The 16,808-nt window shown below is 38.2% G+C and overlaps 1 protein-coding gene across 1 annotated transcript in view; it reads left to right on the top strand.

Moving 5' to 3' along the window:
* The window catches only part of Oprm1 (opioid receptor mu 1), a 46,776-nt gene that overhangs the window by 21,420 nt on the left and 8,548 nt on the right, over nt 1-16,808 (top strand). The window contains exons 2-3 of the mRNA XM_070010410.1: nt 4,570-4,922; nt 5,674-6,194. Coding sequence (XP_069866511.1) covers nt 4,570-4,922; nt 5,674-6,194 — 874 coding nt within the window. The remainder of the gene's footprint in view (nt 1-4,569; nt 4,923-5,673; nt 6,195-16,808) is intronic.

Raw genomic sequence — 16,808 nt, 5'->3', positions numbered from 1 at the left:
CCTCCAAACCCATTTATGGCAGAGCAAAGAGAAACAAAAGTGTTTTAATATCTAGGTATTCCTCTGGGACCCACTCAAGTAAACTGAAATGCAAAATGATCTTTCCTTCAGCTTTCTTCTTTGGCCCACTTAAACATAAATCAAAAATTCCTTTTCATGTATCTAGAAAATTGCTGAACCCTACTGCTCTTACTAGGAGCATGAGTAATGGAGAGCAAAAGCATAGCTCTCTTTAGAGGAATGATCTATGGACATAACTTGAGAAAAATTCAAGAGGACCATTTAGCTTTCTTGCTGTTGTGTTTAATGCACTGTGTGATTTTTTTGTTTGTTTCTTTTGTATGTTCCTCCCCCATGGTATAACCCCTGTTGTCACTGTATTTGATTCTCGTGCCCTGCATCTTGTATATACATTTTTCTAATTTGGGGAAGGGAAGGGAAATAACAAAATGCTGAAACAAGGATACTGGTTGACCCATTGTAGCAATGAGATGTACAAGAAACTATGTTAAAAATGAACTTTGCAACTTCAGGTGGGGGCGGAGGGAGGACTGGGGGAGATGGGGAGGGAAGGGATGGTAGGAGAAAAAAAAAGAAGGACATAACAATGCTTGATAGGAAATGTACTCATTACCTTACTCATGTAGCTGTAACCCTTCTGTACAGTATCTTTACAATAAAAATATATTAATAAAAACAATTAAAAATGCCCATTCAAACAATTTTTATATTCACTTTTTATTTTGGTTTTGTTATTATTATGGATTATTATTATTATTTATTATGGTTCAACTTACACATAAAATTAGATGTTTTTTCATGTGTAATATAATAATATAGAAAATATACGTATTGCTGAAGGAAAGATCCTTTTGCATTTCCATTTACTTGAATGGATAGATTAAGATAGCTAATCAACACCTGCACTTACCTCTCTTTTCCTTTCATGGTGACAGACCCTAACTTTCATTTCACAAATACCTCATTCCAGAATAGGAATTTGTTTTTAACTGAGATAAGCATGCATAGAATATATGTAGTGCTCAGATATGAGTATGAGTCAGAAAACTGACCTTAAAATCACCAATTGTTTAATTTGGAACAGCCTCTTAAAGATAAATGTGAAATGCAAGGTCTTCTCGATAGGGTGTGACTAACGCAGGCTGAATGCTTCTAGATCACATGGGTCTACAATCTATGGTGTCCCTGGAAACCATCATTTTTGTTTGAGGGAAGATTCTTCTGCTTATGAACAACCTTAAATTTCTTAAAAACTTAAAATAGCAGTGTGATTTTTGTTTTTACTTTTTGATTTCATACTTTGGAAGATTTTTCTCTAAATTATCATTTTACGTTTGCCTTTGAAAATAACATTCATTATCACCTCAAGTGACTATTTTTCCTACCTTTTCCCATAGAAATCCTTAAAGGAATTAATATTTCTTATGCAACTCAAAAGAACACAAAATGTGAAAGTGGAGCCCTTTTCTGTCACCAACACAGAGTCTGAGAATATTGCAGACTAAATCAAGTAGCAGAATCTTAGAGTTTTAGCAATAGTCCCAACCTTCCAGATTTGCAGAAAATTATGAAATCTTCCTTTATAAGTTCAGCTTCCTGTACTTACTGAACTCAAATACTTTCCTGTAGCATGGAAAGAAGGCGGTGTACCAGTCAGTCTACAGAAGTATTTCCTCCACCACCAGCCATCTTGTGCTAAAGTGAGACTCTTCAATTTCATGAAGAGTGAAGTCTAATAAGAACTTATTTTTACCACATAAATAAAAAGTCTCAGGAAGACTCAGATTCAAGTGTGGGATTTTCTCTTGCTTTTCTCAGATCCTCTAGCAGGAAAATAAAAAATCCATTTTCAGACAGGCAATTACAGACCGGACATCCACTCAGCTGTGATGATTTTGGAAAACTTGCTTGCTTGGCTGGCTGGTGCTCTATCACTTGAGCCATACCATTAGCCTTGTATTTTGCTGGTTATTTTAGAGATAGACTCTAACAAACTTTTCTGTTCAGACTGCCTTCTAACTGCAATCCTTCAGATCTCAGCCTCCTGTAAAGTTACGATTGTAAGTGTGAGCCACTTGGCTCTAATGGACTCTTTCACCAGAAATCTCTCTTCCCTTCCCCCCCCCCCCACCAAATCCCATCAGCTTGATCATTATCTTGTTTTCCATGGCTTTATGTAATCCCCAAGGCTGGGTAGTGGATAAAGGAAGGTGTTTTGTTAGTGAACCGTTTTGGAAGATGAAATCACAACCACACTAGTAAGGGTGCCTCATGACATCACATCATGACAAATAACATCAGGACAAAAGCACATGCCAGAGAAGGATCGACACCCAGAGAAAACCCAGAAAGATACCGGGAGGAGCTTGGTCTTGCCCTTCATAGGCTGTTATAGCCCACCATCAGTAACTAGCTGGGATCTCACAAGAGCTGTGATTCCTTTTAAGGGAAACAAAAGAATGTCTTAATGACCATCCATTAGGTTATGTCTCTTAAAAGCATCATCACTGCTTAACACCACTTGAGCTTCAAGCACATGAACCCCTGCAGAACAAACTACATCCAAAATCATCCAGACCACAGCAGCTTAGTTGAAACACGAGGCCATCCCTGACCTTCCACTGGCCCCAGTCACATCCATCCTCATACTCTCAATTAGTAGCCAGTGACAAAGCACGTAGATGGACCAATGGGAAGCGGGTAGCTCTCCAGAGCAGAGCTGAGGCTCTATACTAAATTCAGGTAAATAGATGTTGAAGGTAAGACATAAAAGATGCTCACAATTTACAACACACACTTCCACCATCAAATACTATTTGTTTTGGAATTGTACTTGATCATCTCTTCTACCTGACAATTCTACTTTCTGCAACCAAATACCTAGTAGGAAAAAAAGTACATGTCCCTATGCAGACTTGTTTGTAAATGTTTACGATAGTTAATATATAATGCAAAAGGCTGTATGCAACTCAATATCTAGATGAATGAATGAGTGCATGAATGAATATGAGAATGTGATGTGTGTATATATATATATATATATATATATATCATGTATCTGTACATATACACATCACAGATATATATATAAGTATATAATATATATGGGATTATTCCTGGCAATAAGTACAAATGAAATTTTGATGCACACAACAATAAAGAGGAACTCAAAATAATTACATTAAATAAAAGAAGATCATAAAAGAATACATAATGAAATTTGAAAAAAATGCAAACTAATTTGTGATAACCAAGAACGCACCAAAATCAGTGACTGAAAAAGGACAGGATTGAAGAGCTCTGGGAGGAAACGTTTTGGGGGGTGGAGGTGACAGATACATTCACTAACTTGATGAGGGTTACTATGTTTTTTTCTGACAAGGGCAAGATAATATATATTTTGCATTTTGCAGGCTGAATGATCTCTGTTACAACTTTCCAGGTCTGCCCCTACAGAACCACATGGCTACAGGTTAAAAGAATACAAGTAAATAGCGTGGCTCTTTTCCAATATACTTTTTACAAAAAGGGCCAGTGGCCCAGTTGGGTTCATCAGTCTCTAATTTTAGTTAGTTGAGTGTGTATGTGAAAACTTGTACATTTTATGTCTCACTTATTAGATGACAACTATGTAATAAAAACTATTAGAAGTTTTAAAAGTTACGCTATCTTAGCTTTCCATCATAAACAATGAATTGTAATCTTCTATCTATGACACGCACATTTCTCCATACACTGGCTTTATAGCCATGGGCTAAAGATAACCTATTCTTTCAGAACCATCACCACCCATTGCTGGAATCCTACCCTTCTGCCATGGCATATACATTTCAACTCTACTCCTTTGTGAGCGTTCTCTCTATTCTGTCTGCCTAGAATCACCTAGCCCTACCATTAGTTCAACTCGTATGCTTACTGAACGGTTCATACTGAAAATACTACCCTTGGGCCTGTGAACTTCCAGGATATTTTCCATTTTACTCATCCTATTTACTTGGCCTATGTGTATAACTTCATCTCCATGTCCTTCAATGGCCTGTACATCAGTATATGCATGTGTGCATGTGTTATGTGTGCACATTGTGGATCTGTGTTTGTGTGTGTACATCTGTGGATCTGTGTGTGTATAAACAGAAACAAAAAGAGATTACCATGCACTCTTACAGTGTTCTAGGAGTTCAGCTATATCTATATATCTAAAAATGTAATATAATTAGAATTATTGTCCAGTCTCTGCCGTTACCACCTGACTGAGAGCTTCCTGTGTCAATTATATCTGCCTCTAGGACTGCCACAATTAAACCAAAACAATGAGTCAACATGTTTACTGCTGTATAACCATTCTGAAGAAAACTAAAACGTAGAATATTTTATGTATTTTTCCTATAGGCACCCGGTTGTAGACAACTACACTAGTCATTTTAAAGAGTTCTGTAACTAATGACAAGTTAACTGTCCACGAATCCATGCACTCTTCCTCCTGGAAGCCTTTGCGATTCCAGGTTGATGTCTCTTCTAAACAGTCACTGTTCTTCCTTCATCCACTAGATACACCAAGATGAAGACAGCTACCAACATCTATATCTTCAACCTTGCTCTGGCAGATGCCTTGGCCACCAGCACCTTGCCGTTCCAAAGCGTCAACTACCTGATGGGGACTTGGCCCTTTGGAACCATCCTCTGCAAGATCGTGATCTCCATCGACTACTACAACATGTTCACCAGCATCTTCACCCTCTGCACCATGAGTGTGGATCGCTACATTGCCGTGTGCCACCCGGTCAAGGCCCTGGATTTCCGCACTCCCCGCAATGCCAAGATTGTCAATATCTGCAACTGGATCCTGTCTTCTGCCATCGGACTGCCTGTAATGTTCATGGCAACCACTAAATACAGGCATGGTGAGCGGATGTTGCAGGCCTAGTGGGTAAAGGGTTTATTTCTAGGTGTGTCGGTGATGTTATGAGCCCAGTAGCACTTTTAGAGCAGTTTAGCAGTTTGAGGTCTTAGTCAAATTAACATTCCAGTTATTCTTTCTAGCACAATGCCCTTGAATATTTTGAAACTGGAAGTTTTCCCTGTAATTTACGTCTCTTACATGTTTTAAACAGAACATAGTCTCTTTGTTTCTTAATTTCTCTGAACTTTTTTCACCGAAAGAGTAGGTAAGTATGAACACAGAGCCCCTAAAAGTCACTACAGTTTAAACCCAAAAGTGTTACACCGAGCTTTGTTTGAAATGTTATATGGTTGCCTGCCTGACGAATTTATCTTTTTCGAACAGCAGGATAATGAACTACCCATTGCAAAAGCGAGTGAAATCATCCATTAGCTGAGCCTCCCAGAGATTATGGTCAATTATTGTATTTTTCTATCAATAAAAATGAAGTGTCTGATACCTGGTGAGAGGTTCGTCATTGTTGGCGGACTGAAAGCTTCATCTGACCAAGTAGATGTCAAAATTAGATACTTAAGAAAGACTCAACACAATTGCGTTTCTTCCACACTTTCTTTCTTTCCCCTGCCGCCTTGCTGTATTGTACAGTAATAGAGTTCGTTGAGCTCTGGTCAAGGCTATAAATTTGGAAGCAAAATGGTGATAGTCATACCCGGTGGTATCATTCAATTTTGCATCAAATGCTTCCCTTCTAGGATCCATTGATTGTACCCTCACCTTCTCCCATCCAACCTGGTACTGGGAGAACCTGCTAAAGATCTGCGTCTTCATCTTCGCCTTCATCATGCCTGTCCTCATCATCACGGTGTGTTACGGACTGATGATCCTACGCCTCAAGAGTGTGCGCATGCTCTCAGGCTCCAAAGAAAAGGACCGGAATCTGCGAAGGATCACCAGGATGGTGCTGGTGGTGGTGGCTGTGTTCATTGTCTGCTGGACGCCCATCCACATCTATGTCATCATCAAAGCCTTGATTACCATCCCAGAAACGACTTTCCAGACGGTCTCCTGGCACTTCTGCATAGCCCTAGGCTACACCAACAGTTGCCTGAATCCAGTCCTTTATGCATTTCTGGATGAAAACTTCAAACGATGCTTCCGAGAATTCTGTATCCCCACTTCCTCCACCATTGAGCAACAAAACTCCACTCGCGTCCGTCAGAACACTCGGGACCACCCCTCAACTGCCAACACAGTGGACAGGACGAAACATCAGGTATGCCCTTTCCAGCACTAATGATGCCTCCTGGGAATGATACAGAAATCACAGTGGTACTAGTCTAAGACTGTAGGCTCTCCCAAAATTAGTAACTAGGAGATTGAGATGAAGCCTGAGCATGCAGGGAGAAATATGGAGCAAATTGTGAACACGGTGTCAGCAAAGAGCTACCGTTCACAAGCATAATCGATGTGTACATGTTTGTCTAAATATAAGGGTGAGTCAACTAGCAATCCATAAACCTGCTTCAAAAATCACCCTCTTCGTGGCCTTTCCTTTGTAATGATGGTGGCTCATTGTGAAACTGGTCCAGATCTAGAATCTTTCTCATGCTACCCAGAAATGCTACATATTTCAAAAATACCACTCCAATAGCCCTGTCACTTCTGAAAAGGTAATCTTATTCCAGTTCTGTGGTTAAAGAGCCTAGATACCTGGGGCTGTGGTGTGAGATGTTCCAGAAAAATCAGTGCCCCTGGGTACAAGTTATGTCCAATATTTGAAATATTTGCATCTCCATGTCTATGCCCAGGATACACAAGCTTGGAGCCTACATGAAAGATTTAAGATTTACACACAATATTATAATCAGACAAGAAATCAACAAAGACCCTGTCTCCAAGTTAGTATCACAGGTTTGTAAAGTTTGACATCTGACCTATAAAGCCAGACCTATAACCTAAATATTCATATTCATTTAAATAATTAAATTTAAAAGTAATGGTGCCCACATTCAAAATCCATGTCATGTGTAATTTCAGGCCATATAACTTAAATTCAAAGTTCATAAGGAGTCTATGTTTGAGTCAGAATTGTGGATGAAATTTCTAGTCTTACAGTTCCAGATTGTATGAATCAAGCCTCCATAAAAAAAATGAATAAGAAATCATGTCAGAAGGAGCAAGACAGAGGTCAGGGGAGATAGCTATTTCTCTTGCTACCTCTTCACCCATCTTATACTGTGCCCTGATACTGCACCTATTCTACTGCCATCCAGTCCAGCCCAGGCTCATCCTTTCAAACTATAGACCTGCCTTAGGGAACATCAATCCTCATACCCAGAGATGAAATCATCTCAACAAACCTGGGAACCGACATTTCCCTAGAGAGAGAGCATGCCTTAATGGTGGCAGACCCAACACCAGCTAAAAGGAAATTATTAACTTAATATGCCCTACTTCTAATCCCATCTCAGGCATGAAAGCCAGAACAAAATGGTTTTCTATTCTCCTTCTTCTCTCTTCTTTTTTTCTATATCAAGACCTGCTCCTTTTTCTGAGTAGCTCTCCTTTCTAGTGGCTATTAAAGTATTGTGGGTTGCTTTAAAAGGATACAGCTTTAAACTGATTTTTCTCCAACTAGGGGGATAATGTATTAAAGAATGCCGTTCAAAGCTCTTGGTCCTAACCTAGGGTTGAAATCTTTTGCATTGGAATAATGTATTTCCATTTGGAGCAAAATGGTGGTTATTAGAAAATGTTGGCTCTTTCTCCTTGTTACCTACCTGCTCTTTCTCTTCCAGGCTCTTTGGTAGTGTGCCCTAGCCCACCCCTGGGGGTTCTTATCATAGCTGACCCCTTGGGACACCCTCATGGCCTCCTTCTCTTGAAAGCATAGCCCCCAGCCTGTCTCCTGAGTTAAGCTTGATTGTCCTTCAATTGCTGTGACACTGTCTTTGACACCCCTCCAGACACAGTACTTTCATATCCGTGTGCTTCCTGCTCAGGCAGATAGAGGAGAAAGGATGCTAATTGGAGAAGTTCTGGTCTAAGTAGCTAAAAGGTTTGCTTTATAAATACATCCAATTAGAGCTTATCTTCACCACTGCCTCTGTAAAGCAGTATCAGTGTCAGATAGCAGAAGCACATTATCCTGGAATTGGCCATCTCCCAAATTCCCAGCTGGGAGAGCTGGACTTAAAGCGAAGCTGCCAAGAAGTAGAAAGGCTATCCTGACAGAGTTGAAAATTAAGATAATTCCAAGATTATTGCCACTAATGTTTACTGATGTGTCATGATTTGAATTACAGTGTTTACACACAGAGGATTGGAATAATATGTATACTCCCAGTGACTATTTTAGTCATATTTGTCAATACAATTCAGTTTGCAAATGAAATCAGAACCTGCATACTTTTACCTATAGGATTCATTTAATTAGTGGCCCAAATTCAGAATCCAATCCACAAGTGGTATGTTATTATGGGATGTTCATTTGTTTGTTGGATATCATGAGCTATTATGTTAGTTCACCAGATTTCCACCAGCTTTTCAGCTGCTTGTCAGAAGTTTGTCATGATATTGATGTGTATGTTCTGCCTATGTATTTGCATTTACCCAAAGCAATATATTATTCTATCTATGTCACATTTCAAGCACACTAGTCAACTTCATATTCTGCAGATCAGAGATCCAATCTCAACCCTCCCCAAGGTGTCTGTATTCTGACAACTGTACACTGAGGCCCTGTCCACACCGCACAAAGTGAAGTGGCGATGTAGCTGTTATCAAGGTAATTCGATAAGCCATATCAGAAAGTTCTGTGTTCAGACTAAGCTGTGAGTCATACTTAAACAGTTAAAGGCATCTCCTTCCATTTTTGCTGCACAGCATTCCAAAACCCAGGGGCCTGAGCCAACCATTGATTTTGATTACAGTTGTATGTGCCACTAACTGGGGGTGGACTTGCCCACACTATGTAAGATAGCCCAATCGAGGGTGGCCACTACAGGAATGGCTGGCTCTGTGTGGATTCTCATCCTCCCGCCCAAGTTTCTTCTCACAGGTTTAGAAAGAGAAAGAATCGAGAACCAGGTTTTCTTGAGGCCTAGGTTCAGGCAGAAAGTCGCTTCCATGACTGACATGGGTCGAGGGAAGTCCCCAGGTCAATGTAGATTCAAGGTGATGTCAAAGTAAGCTCCATCTCTTCCTGACTGAGCTGCTGGTTGCTTAGTGGGAGGGGTGGGGAAGGGGAGGGCGAGGGGAATATGGTCCCTGTGATGACAACTGCAATGGATGCAGGCTTCAGAAGACAGGCTAGCCACTACTTCCTGTAGCAGGAACACGACTTCCTGTGCCTCCAGTATCTCCCCAGCCTGGTCGAAAAGCACCCTTAAATTACCTGTTGAGTGAATGAATGAACGAATGATAAGCAGGCTCCTAGCATTTCAGATGTGGAAGATATAGGAATGGCCTTTTTATGTGCCACCAGTTGACAATCAAAGGGGCTGTATGATACTCCAGCCTCGCTACTTCAAGCCTCCTCTTCAAGAACAGGGAAATACCCACAAGTGGCCTTCTTCGCTTTCTCCTCACCAGCCTTCGGTGATCTGATCATGAATTACACTTCGACAAAAATTTGATTTGCTCTATGCCTATCTCCTAATTGTTTTTCATTTGTGTATCTATTTTGTTGTTTTTATTATTTTGTTTGGTTTTGTTTTCTGAGAGCAGTTTTCATTCGGTAGCTCAAGCAGGTCTCAAACTCATAATCGTCCTATTTCTATTTCCCAACTGCTGGGATTATTGGCATGTCCCATCACACCAGGCTCTTACCAAGTATTTGTGATGATAACAAGAGCTGAATTCAGTGTCCCAAAGAAGTCATGACCTTGCTCATGTAACTGTAACCCCTCTGTACGGTTTTTTTTACAATAAAAAAAGAAAAGAAAATCATCATCCCAATTTTACAAGATAAAGCAATACCTTGAAAAATAAAACAACAAAAAAAGTCTTACATTGAGTATTGAGGAAAAAAATAAGATAGTCTCTCCTGTTCTTAGCTCATTATAACATGCAGAATGCCTGATTTATATTCAGCTTGCTGTCTTTATGGCTTCTTGGTCTTTATTAGGTAGAACCAGGCATAAGCATTTATTTTCCATCTGCCCTCAGAACAATTTGATTTGTCTGCCTACTTACCATTCTCCGTTGTCTCATTAAACTCCTCTCTGCATCATAATGCTTCTCTACATTTACTGATTATGGCAGATCCAACTCCAGTCTGAATACTGTTCATTGCTCACCTGCCTTTCCCACTCAGTCTCTACCCCAGCTTCACTCTACACTTTCTACTGTGACATGTAGGTGATTTAGATCCCCTGGGTTTCTTTATAAATACTGTAACAAAATACTCTAACACAATACTGCATACCAATTAAAGAGGGCTTTCATTTGCACCACTACATCTCTTCCCCGTGACAACCTTAATAGGTAAGCATGACATAATAAATGCTCATTGAAGTTAAACCATGATAGAAGATAGAACCACCAGGGAGAGGCAGCATCCCAAGGACCATCCAGGCATCTACTATCGACCCCAAGCATTGCCCTACTTCTTCCTGCCAACGCCATTTTCAGTTAGCATTGTATGAAGTCACCCAGAGATCCTCAAACTGTCACCTCTGGGGGAAAGAAGTGTAAGTTGTTACTAACTCCCATAAGAAGTCAGAGCCATTGTGTGAGAATACAGTAAAAGAATATGCATTTTTAATAAAACACTTAAGCTACATGTTCAATGGAAACTGTAGCTTTATCTCTTAAACATTTCCAGATTTTCTGCATTGTCTAGCTTGGGCAATCAGTCAAGCTTATTGACAGGATTCCTGTAAGATTACCTATCTTTGAAAAAGCTTTAGTTGGCTAATATAGCTATCCCTGAGCCTTCCAAGACAAAATCATGCCACGTCAATCAAGCTAACACCCTGGCATGACCTGCTGCACAGCAAGTTCATCTCTAAATTCCCCGGTTACATTTTTCAAGCCCTTTTTTACTGACATTTCAAAGTAGCAGCTTGAGAAATGACACGAGGTGCTTGCCTTCCGATTACTTATAAAATAATACTATCCCCAGCTAATCTAAAAGCACAGGCCTGATTTTAAAATCAATTGTACCACTCACAAAAGTTAGAGTTTGGTTTTTGCAAGACATCTGTAGAGAGCTAATTTGGGAAGGAAATGATTTCAGTTCCATAACAAAAGCCCCGAATGAGAAGAGCTCTCAAAAATTACAGGAACTGACCACATTAATGCATATTTTCTGAATGGAACCAAAGTAACTTTTCTTCCAGTTCCAATAATCTCTGAATATATGTGTCTCTGTACATCGGTAGAATCAGAGTATACATACATTTCAAATGAGAAAAAAAGTCACAAATAGAAAAGCATGGCATGAGAAAAAAAGTCACAATTAGAAAAGCATGGCATGATTCTAACACTGACTATAATCATGGACTATATGTTACCATTTAAACAGAAAGATATTAATTTTCAGAGAATATTTGTCTTTAAGATTAATATTTACTAATGAGTTTATAAGTGGAATTGTTCATATGGACTATGGCCCAAGGTGACAATTTAAAAAATAGATGAAGATGAACTGAAATTACATTTGATTTTTATGACACAGACTTCATCAATATACCTGCTGTGTGTTTTTTTTCTTCTCAGAGTGATTTCTAGTTTTGATGATAGGATTAACTAGCTCAATTAATGCAGAACTTTGTGTGCTTGCTATTCTAGTTAATGTACAGAACTTATAAAACACAGCAAAGTACATTTCACTTCAAAACCAATTTAAAATTGGATATTATTATTTGGCTAAAATATTGTCATTTATTGTGATTTGGTGTTCTGAAACATGTCCATCTTGATTTTCTATGTCAGGAAGCTAATGGGAAAGGTGGATATTTTTCTCTTTTTACTTTCTACCACACTTCATTTCATTTTACTTCTGACTTTTGAAATGCCGTTTAGTGGTATCTTTTATTTACAAGTCACTACCATTTTATAATGTTACAAGATTACACTGAACAAAAAAAAAATTATAAGAGCTACTAATCCAGATAAAATATATCTTCCTAATAATCCTTCTTTCTAACTATTCCCTAGAAATCAAGAAACTAGTTCATAACTCTTGTCAAACTTCTCCCTCCTGGTTCACTAATTTCTTTCTTTTATACTATAATTTATAGCTTCAATGTGACTAGACATTTTTGATAATGTAAGAAAATATTAGAGAAGTATATTGTCTGTGACTTCTACTATTTACTATAGTAAAATCACGTGACATTCTTATCTATGTGATATAAATGGAGAAGATGCAAAACAGAATCTAACTTCAAGTGTTAAAGAATTGTTGGAATACTTTTTAAAAACATGAATAAGTTTTGAGGCCTAAGGTCAGCGTTCAAGGCTCCATGTGACTCTGGTTACTGCCACTTCCAATCTGTGACATGAAGCAATGAATGTCGGTAGGAACCTATGCCAAATGGGAGGGAAATATGAATTTAACATAGTACTTGTTTTACTGTCTATAATCAATAGAGACATACCATTTTTATTTTCTATAATGTCTGAACTTATTAAAACACACTCAAAAAATAATTAGTCTTGCTAAACACATTAAATCAGCCTCCTTTATTCAAATTTAAAAACCTAATAAATTATATTACATTATCTGCATACAATTATCAGGTCCCAAATGAATGTATGCTGAAAGTTTCATCATAATTTGAAAATTTTTTCCTTTTAATCTATGAGTGAATATGTAGAAAAATAATTTGAGTTGTTCGTATAAACCAAAGAAGGACAAAAAGGAAGGAGGGAGGGAAAGAGAAAGAAGATACCAGGAGAACTACAAATTAGTAGAATAAAGTCTATCTTACTGGCAATTTCCCTAATTATTTGCCTAGAAGTCAAGAGCCCATAAGCTAATTTTTTTCTTGAATTTCTCCCTTTGGTAATGAAAAGGATAAGTGCCATGACACGTTTTTACAGAATTTGAAAATGCTGCAGAGACTTGCTATATCACATTTCAGCAACTAAAACTTTTCTGGTTGATACACAAATTCAATGGGAAAAACAGACTTCCAGATGTCCAATGACATCTCAGTGACACAGTAGGATTAGTCCAACAGATGCAAAGTAGTCACAGTTCTTAGCACACTGGACCTAACAAAAAATAATGATCATTTTCCCAAACTTTCTCTCTGTGCAGATGGGGAAATTAGAGGCCAGAAATATATTTTTTCAGAAATATATTTTTAAATGTATACCTTTTGTCCCTGAGCATAAAATAATAATGATGATGTTTTATATTATCTGGCTTCCAAGTAGCTAAAAAAAAATATAACCAAAGAAAATGTCATATCATTATGTGCAAATTCATTTAAAATATAAATAATGAGGGAAACCTTTATAATTAAATAAAATATAAAATTCTAAGAAAATTTGGATAACTCAATTATTTACACAGAATTTATCAATGACCACTGAAATCCTTAGGCTGACTTATAAAACGTATTTTTCAGTTTCTGCCTCCTTAAAACAGGTGGTGACTACAATACCCACCACATAGGCTTGCGGTAAGCATGACATATGACTACACATTCAAAATGTCAGTCAAGTGGCCTCTGAGAATTACAGCCATTCAATATGACTTTAGTACTCTCCCTTTCTTTTTCCCATGAAACTGAATTTCAAATCCTTTGCTAAGAAAATTTTGGAGGAACAAAATTATGTGATGAGATGATACAGCCCAAGCCTTCCTGACCTGGACAATAGTAACATTTTGGTAAGACAGATCTTTGTCACAAGTCCACATGCATTGCAGAAAACTGAGCAACATCCCTGCCAGTAGCATCCATCCACCCCTGGCGTTACAGCTAAAATGCTTCCAGGCCTAGCCTATGTCCTCGGGACCGGGACGGAGGTGGGAGCTGATGATCAGGTCAAAAGCCAGGGTCTCATCTGATCAATTGTGTATAATAGATAAGAAAGCATTAAGGTTCAAATCAGTCATGATGTCTTTAAAGCCTTGTAACTAGACCCTCATCTCATCTGCTACAACACCACAGGTTTTTGTTTTTTTTAAAAAAAAAATCTTCCTTCTGCACTTCAAAATACTGATTATGGTTTGCAAAGAAAAAAAGGTCAGTATTAACAGAAAACAAAAGGAAGGCATAATCCTTCAGCCTTTATATTTCTTTAGCCTTCACTTTCTGAGAAAAGATTTTTTTGCCTGAAAATTGTTAAGAAAGTATTAAAGGTCAAGCAAGAGGAAAGGATTGTTAAAGTATCTTGTGAGAATTTGAGAGATGTCAAATGTCCTGGCAGTATTAAAACATTGAGAGAACTTGTAGGTGAAGCACAATTATTGAAAGAAAAATTAAAATCACTGAGGCAAACCATGAAATGGAGGGAAAGAAATAGAGAAATAGAGTACCAAGATTACTGGAAGCACGTTAGCCATGGGTGGGGGGTGGGGGGGACATAAAAGCTTCATAAGCCTGTTCTCAGAATCTAGATCAGATTATTAAAGCAGATTCTGAGAGAAGTTAGAAAGGAGGAAATAGCCTCTAAGAAGCAAGATAAACTTGGTTATGGAAAAAAAATTTGATTTTCTTGGAGAAATACTGGACAGGGAGATCAGGTAAACTCAGTAGCAATAGTGCTGTTATAAAGACAATTGACAGACTCATTAATTTTAGGTAACATGGTACTGCGTTTAATTGTGATCTGAATACAATGGTTCAATAAAATAGGTTTATAAACTGTGATTACATTTTTAAGAGCATCACTCAGTGGAGGAATTCTGAGTAACCTCATAGGACAGGACATCAAGAAATTGGAGAAAGGAGTTAAGGAGCATCACTCAGTGGAGGAATTCTGAGTAACCTCATAGATAGGACAGGGTATCAAGAAATCGGAGACGGGATTTAAGGACATAGAAGATGCTGACAGACTGAGGCAGTGACCCCATAGCAGCAGAAAAGTGAACTGAGAATTGTCTAATTTACCATCCCCAGTTAACGCCAATGAGTCAAAGTTGTGGTTCATCAATTCAACCAGAGAAAAGAAGTATCTTTTTAAAAAAAAAAAAATCACATAATGATACTGTGATTGACATCCAGATGTGTGTATCTGTTTAATGCATACAGCTTGCTGAGCTTAGAAACCACATTCTAAGTTTTGAGACACAGAAATGCCCTTTGAACTAAAGTTGCTAGTATTCAGATATCAGTAGTTTGCCTATATGAAAGGAACATGGAGAGAATTAAAGTGCTAAATTTGATAACCAGGACATCAGAAGGGATGGCTGTTTGAGTCTCTGAATCAGCTTTGCATTGATACTAGTTCTAATTCTTATAACACTATATAAATCTCTACAAAAAGTCAGAATCTGTGTCTGATCTTATTTTGCCCATTGGGATTAATGTATTACTGTATGTTCATATTCTAAAGGCTTTGAAAAGCTCCTCTGTGTGTGTGTGTGTGTGTGTGTGTTTATCACTTTTTAAGCCAAAGCTCCCAAATTTATCTATGCATAGACCTAGTTATTCAAATATCGCAGGATAGAGGGTTCACTCACAGGTTTAAAAATTCCACCATTGACCATGAGACCCAATAAACTATGAAGCTATTCATGAGTCCCTGTTAGCTACAAAGAAATGGCAATGACCCAGGAATCCAGGAATTAACCAGAATTCTGAAATTGGTCCTCATAATCCCATTCCCAGCCATTTTAAATAACTGATCTAAATAGTTTTATCATACAAATAAGATGCCAAAATTTCACTTCTCTGTGACAAGGACAGACTGTGTTTTGTTTGGGTTTTCACTTTTGTTTTTCTCTGTTTTGAAGTTTGCCACTTTCTGGTTATAATTATAAGGAAAATGTCTATGTAGCTTTGGGGTGTGTTTTTATTGAATTAAATTACACATTGCTAAGAAGTTTTATAAGCTTTATGACACACTCTTTTGTTTGGCATAAAGTGGTGTTTTTATTTTTCAGAAAATAAATTTGTTCTAAAAGGCATGCAAACCCATCTGTGAAAAGTATACCAAAGGTTGAATATTGTATTTTCTCACTGAGGCAGATGAGAGGCCAGAGTGCTGGGGTGCTGGTGCTAATTGTGCTGGGAACCATCTGAGTACATCTGGGCTCCCAGACCAGCAGCTGCCTCAAACTCCTCTGCATAAAGCTTCCGATCACAGCCCAAGAATTATCTTCTGAGGATGATTGACTCCCTTCTTCAGATCCTGGGGCCTTCTCTCTTCTTGAACATCAAAAATAATCACCCAAACTTTCTTTTATTAGAGAAAAGATATATTGAACAGAACAAGTCCACACTAAATGCAAGAGAGGCATATGGGATATTACATTTTTCATTGAAGTCTCCTTTCCTGAGCTCAGAGCATTGTACTGGAAATCCTCATTGTGTGTGATTTAGGCAACAGAATATAGGGAAAGGGGAGAGTTCCCCATTGCTTAGGTACAAGGAGCACTTTGCTATCCCCAGGGGCTTTTGTGGGGTGTGGGGGAGGGGAAGTGTCTGTTTTTATGGTTTCTCTAATGAATGAAATTTTATAAGTCTATTATTGGCTGAAATACTGCTCCGCTTCAAAAGTACCAATTGAGTTATTGGCTTCAATTGCAGCTCTGGGTGGCAGCATAAATACAGAGGAGAAAATGAAAGTACAGGAGAGAAGCTGAAGATTTTTTTTTTAATCTGCTTTTTCATGCACTGTATTGGGCAGGCCACTTGACCTAACCAGGATTCAATTTCCTTCCATGGACTGATGAAGTTGAGAACTATCATCAACTTAGTCC

The sequence above is a fragment of the Dipodomys merriami genome, unplaced genomic scaffold (genome assembly GCF_024711535.1).
Source record: "Dipodomys merriami isolate MVZ:Mamm:240054 unplaced genomic scaffold, mDipMer1.0.p SCAF_8, whole genome shotgun sequence".
Lineage (NCBI taxonomy): Eukaryota > Metazoa > Chordata > Mammalia > Rodentia > Heteromyidae > Dipodomys > Dipodomys merriami.
The sequence above is the reverse complement of the archived record's forward strand: the minus strand, read 5'-3'. Positions and strand labels throughout refer to the sequence as shown.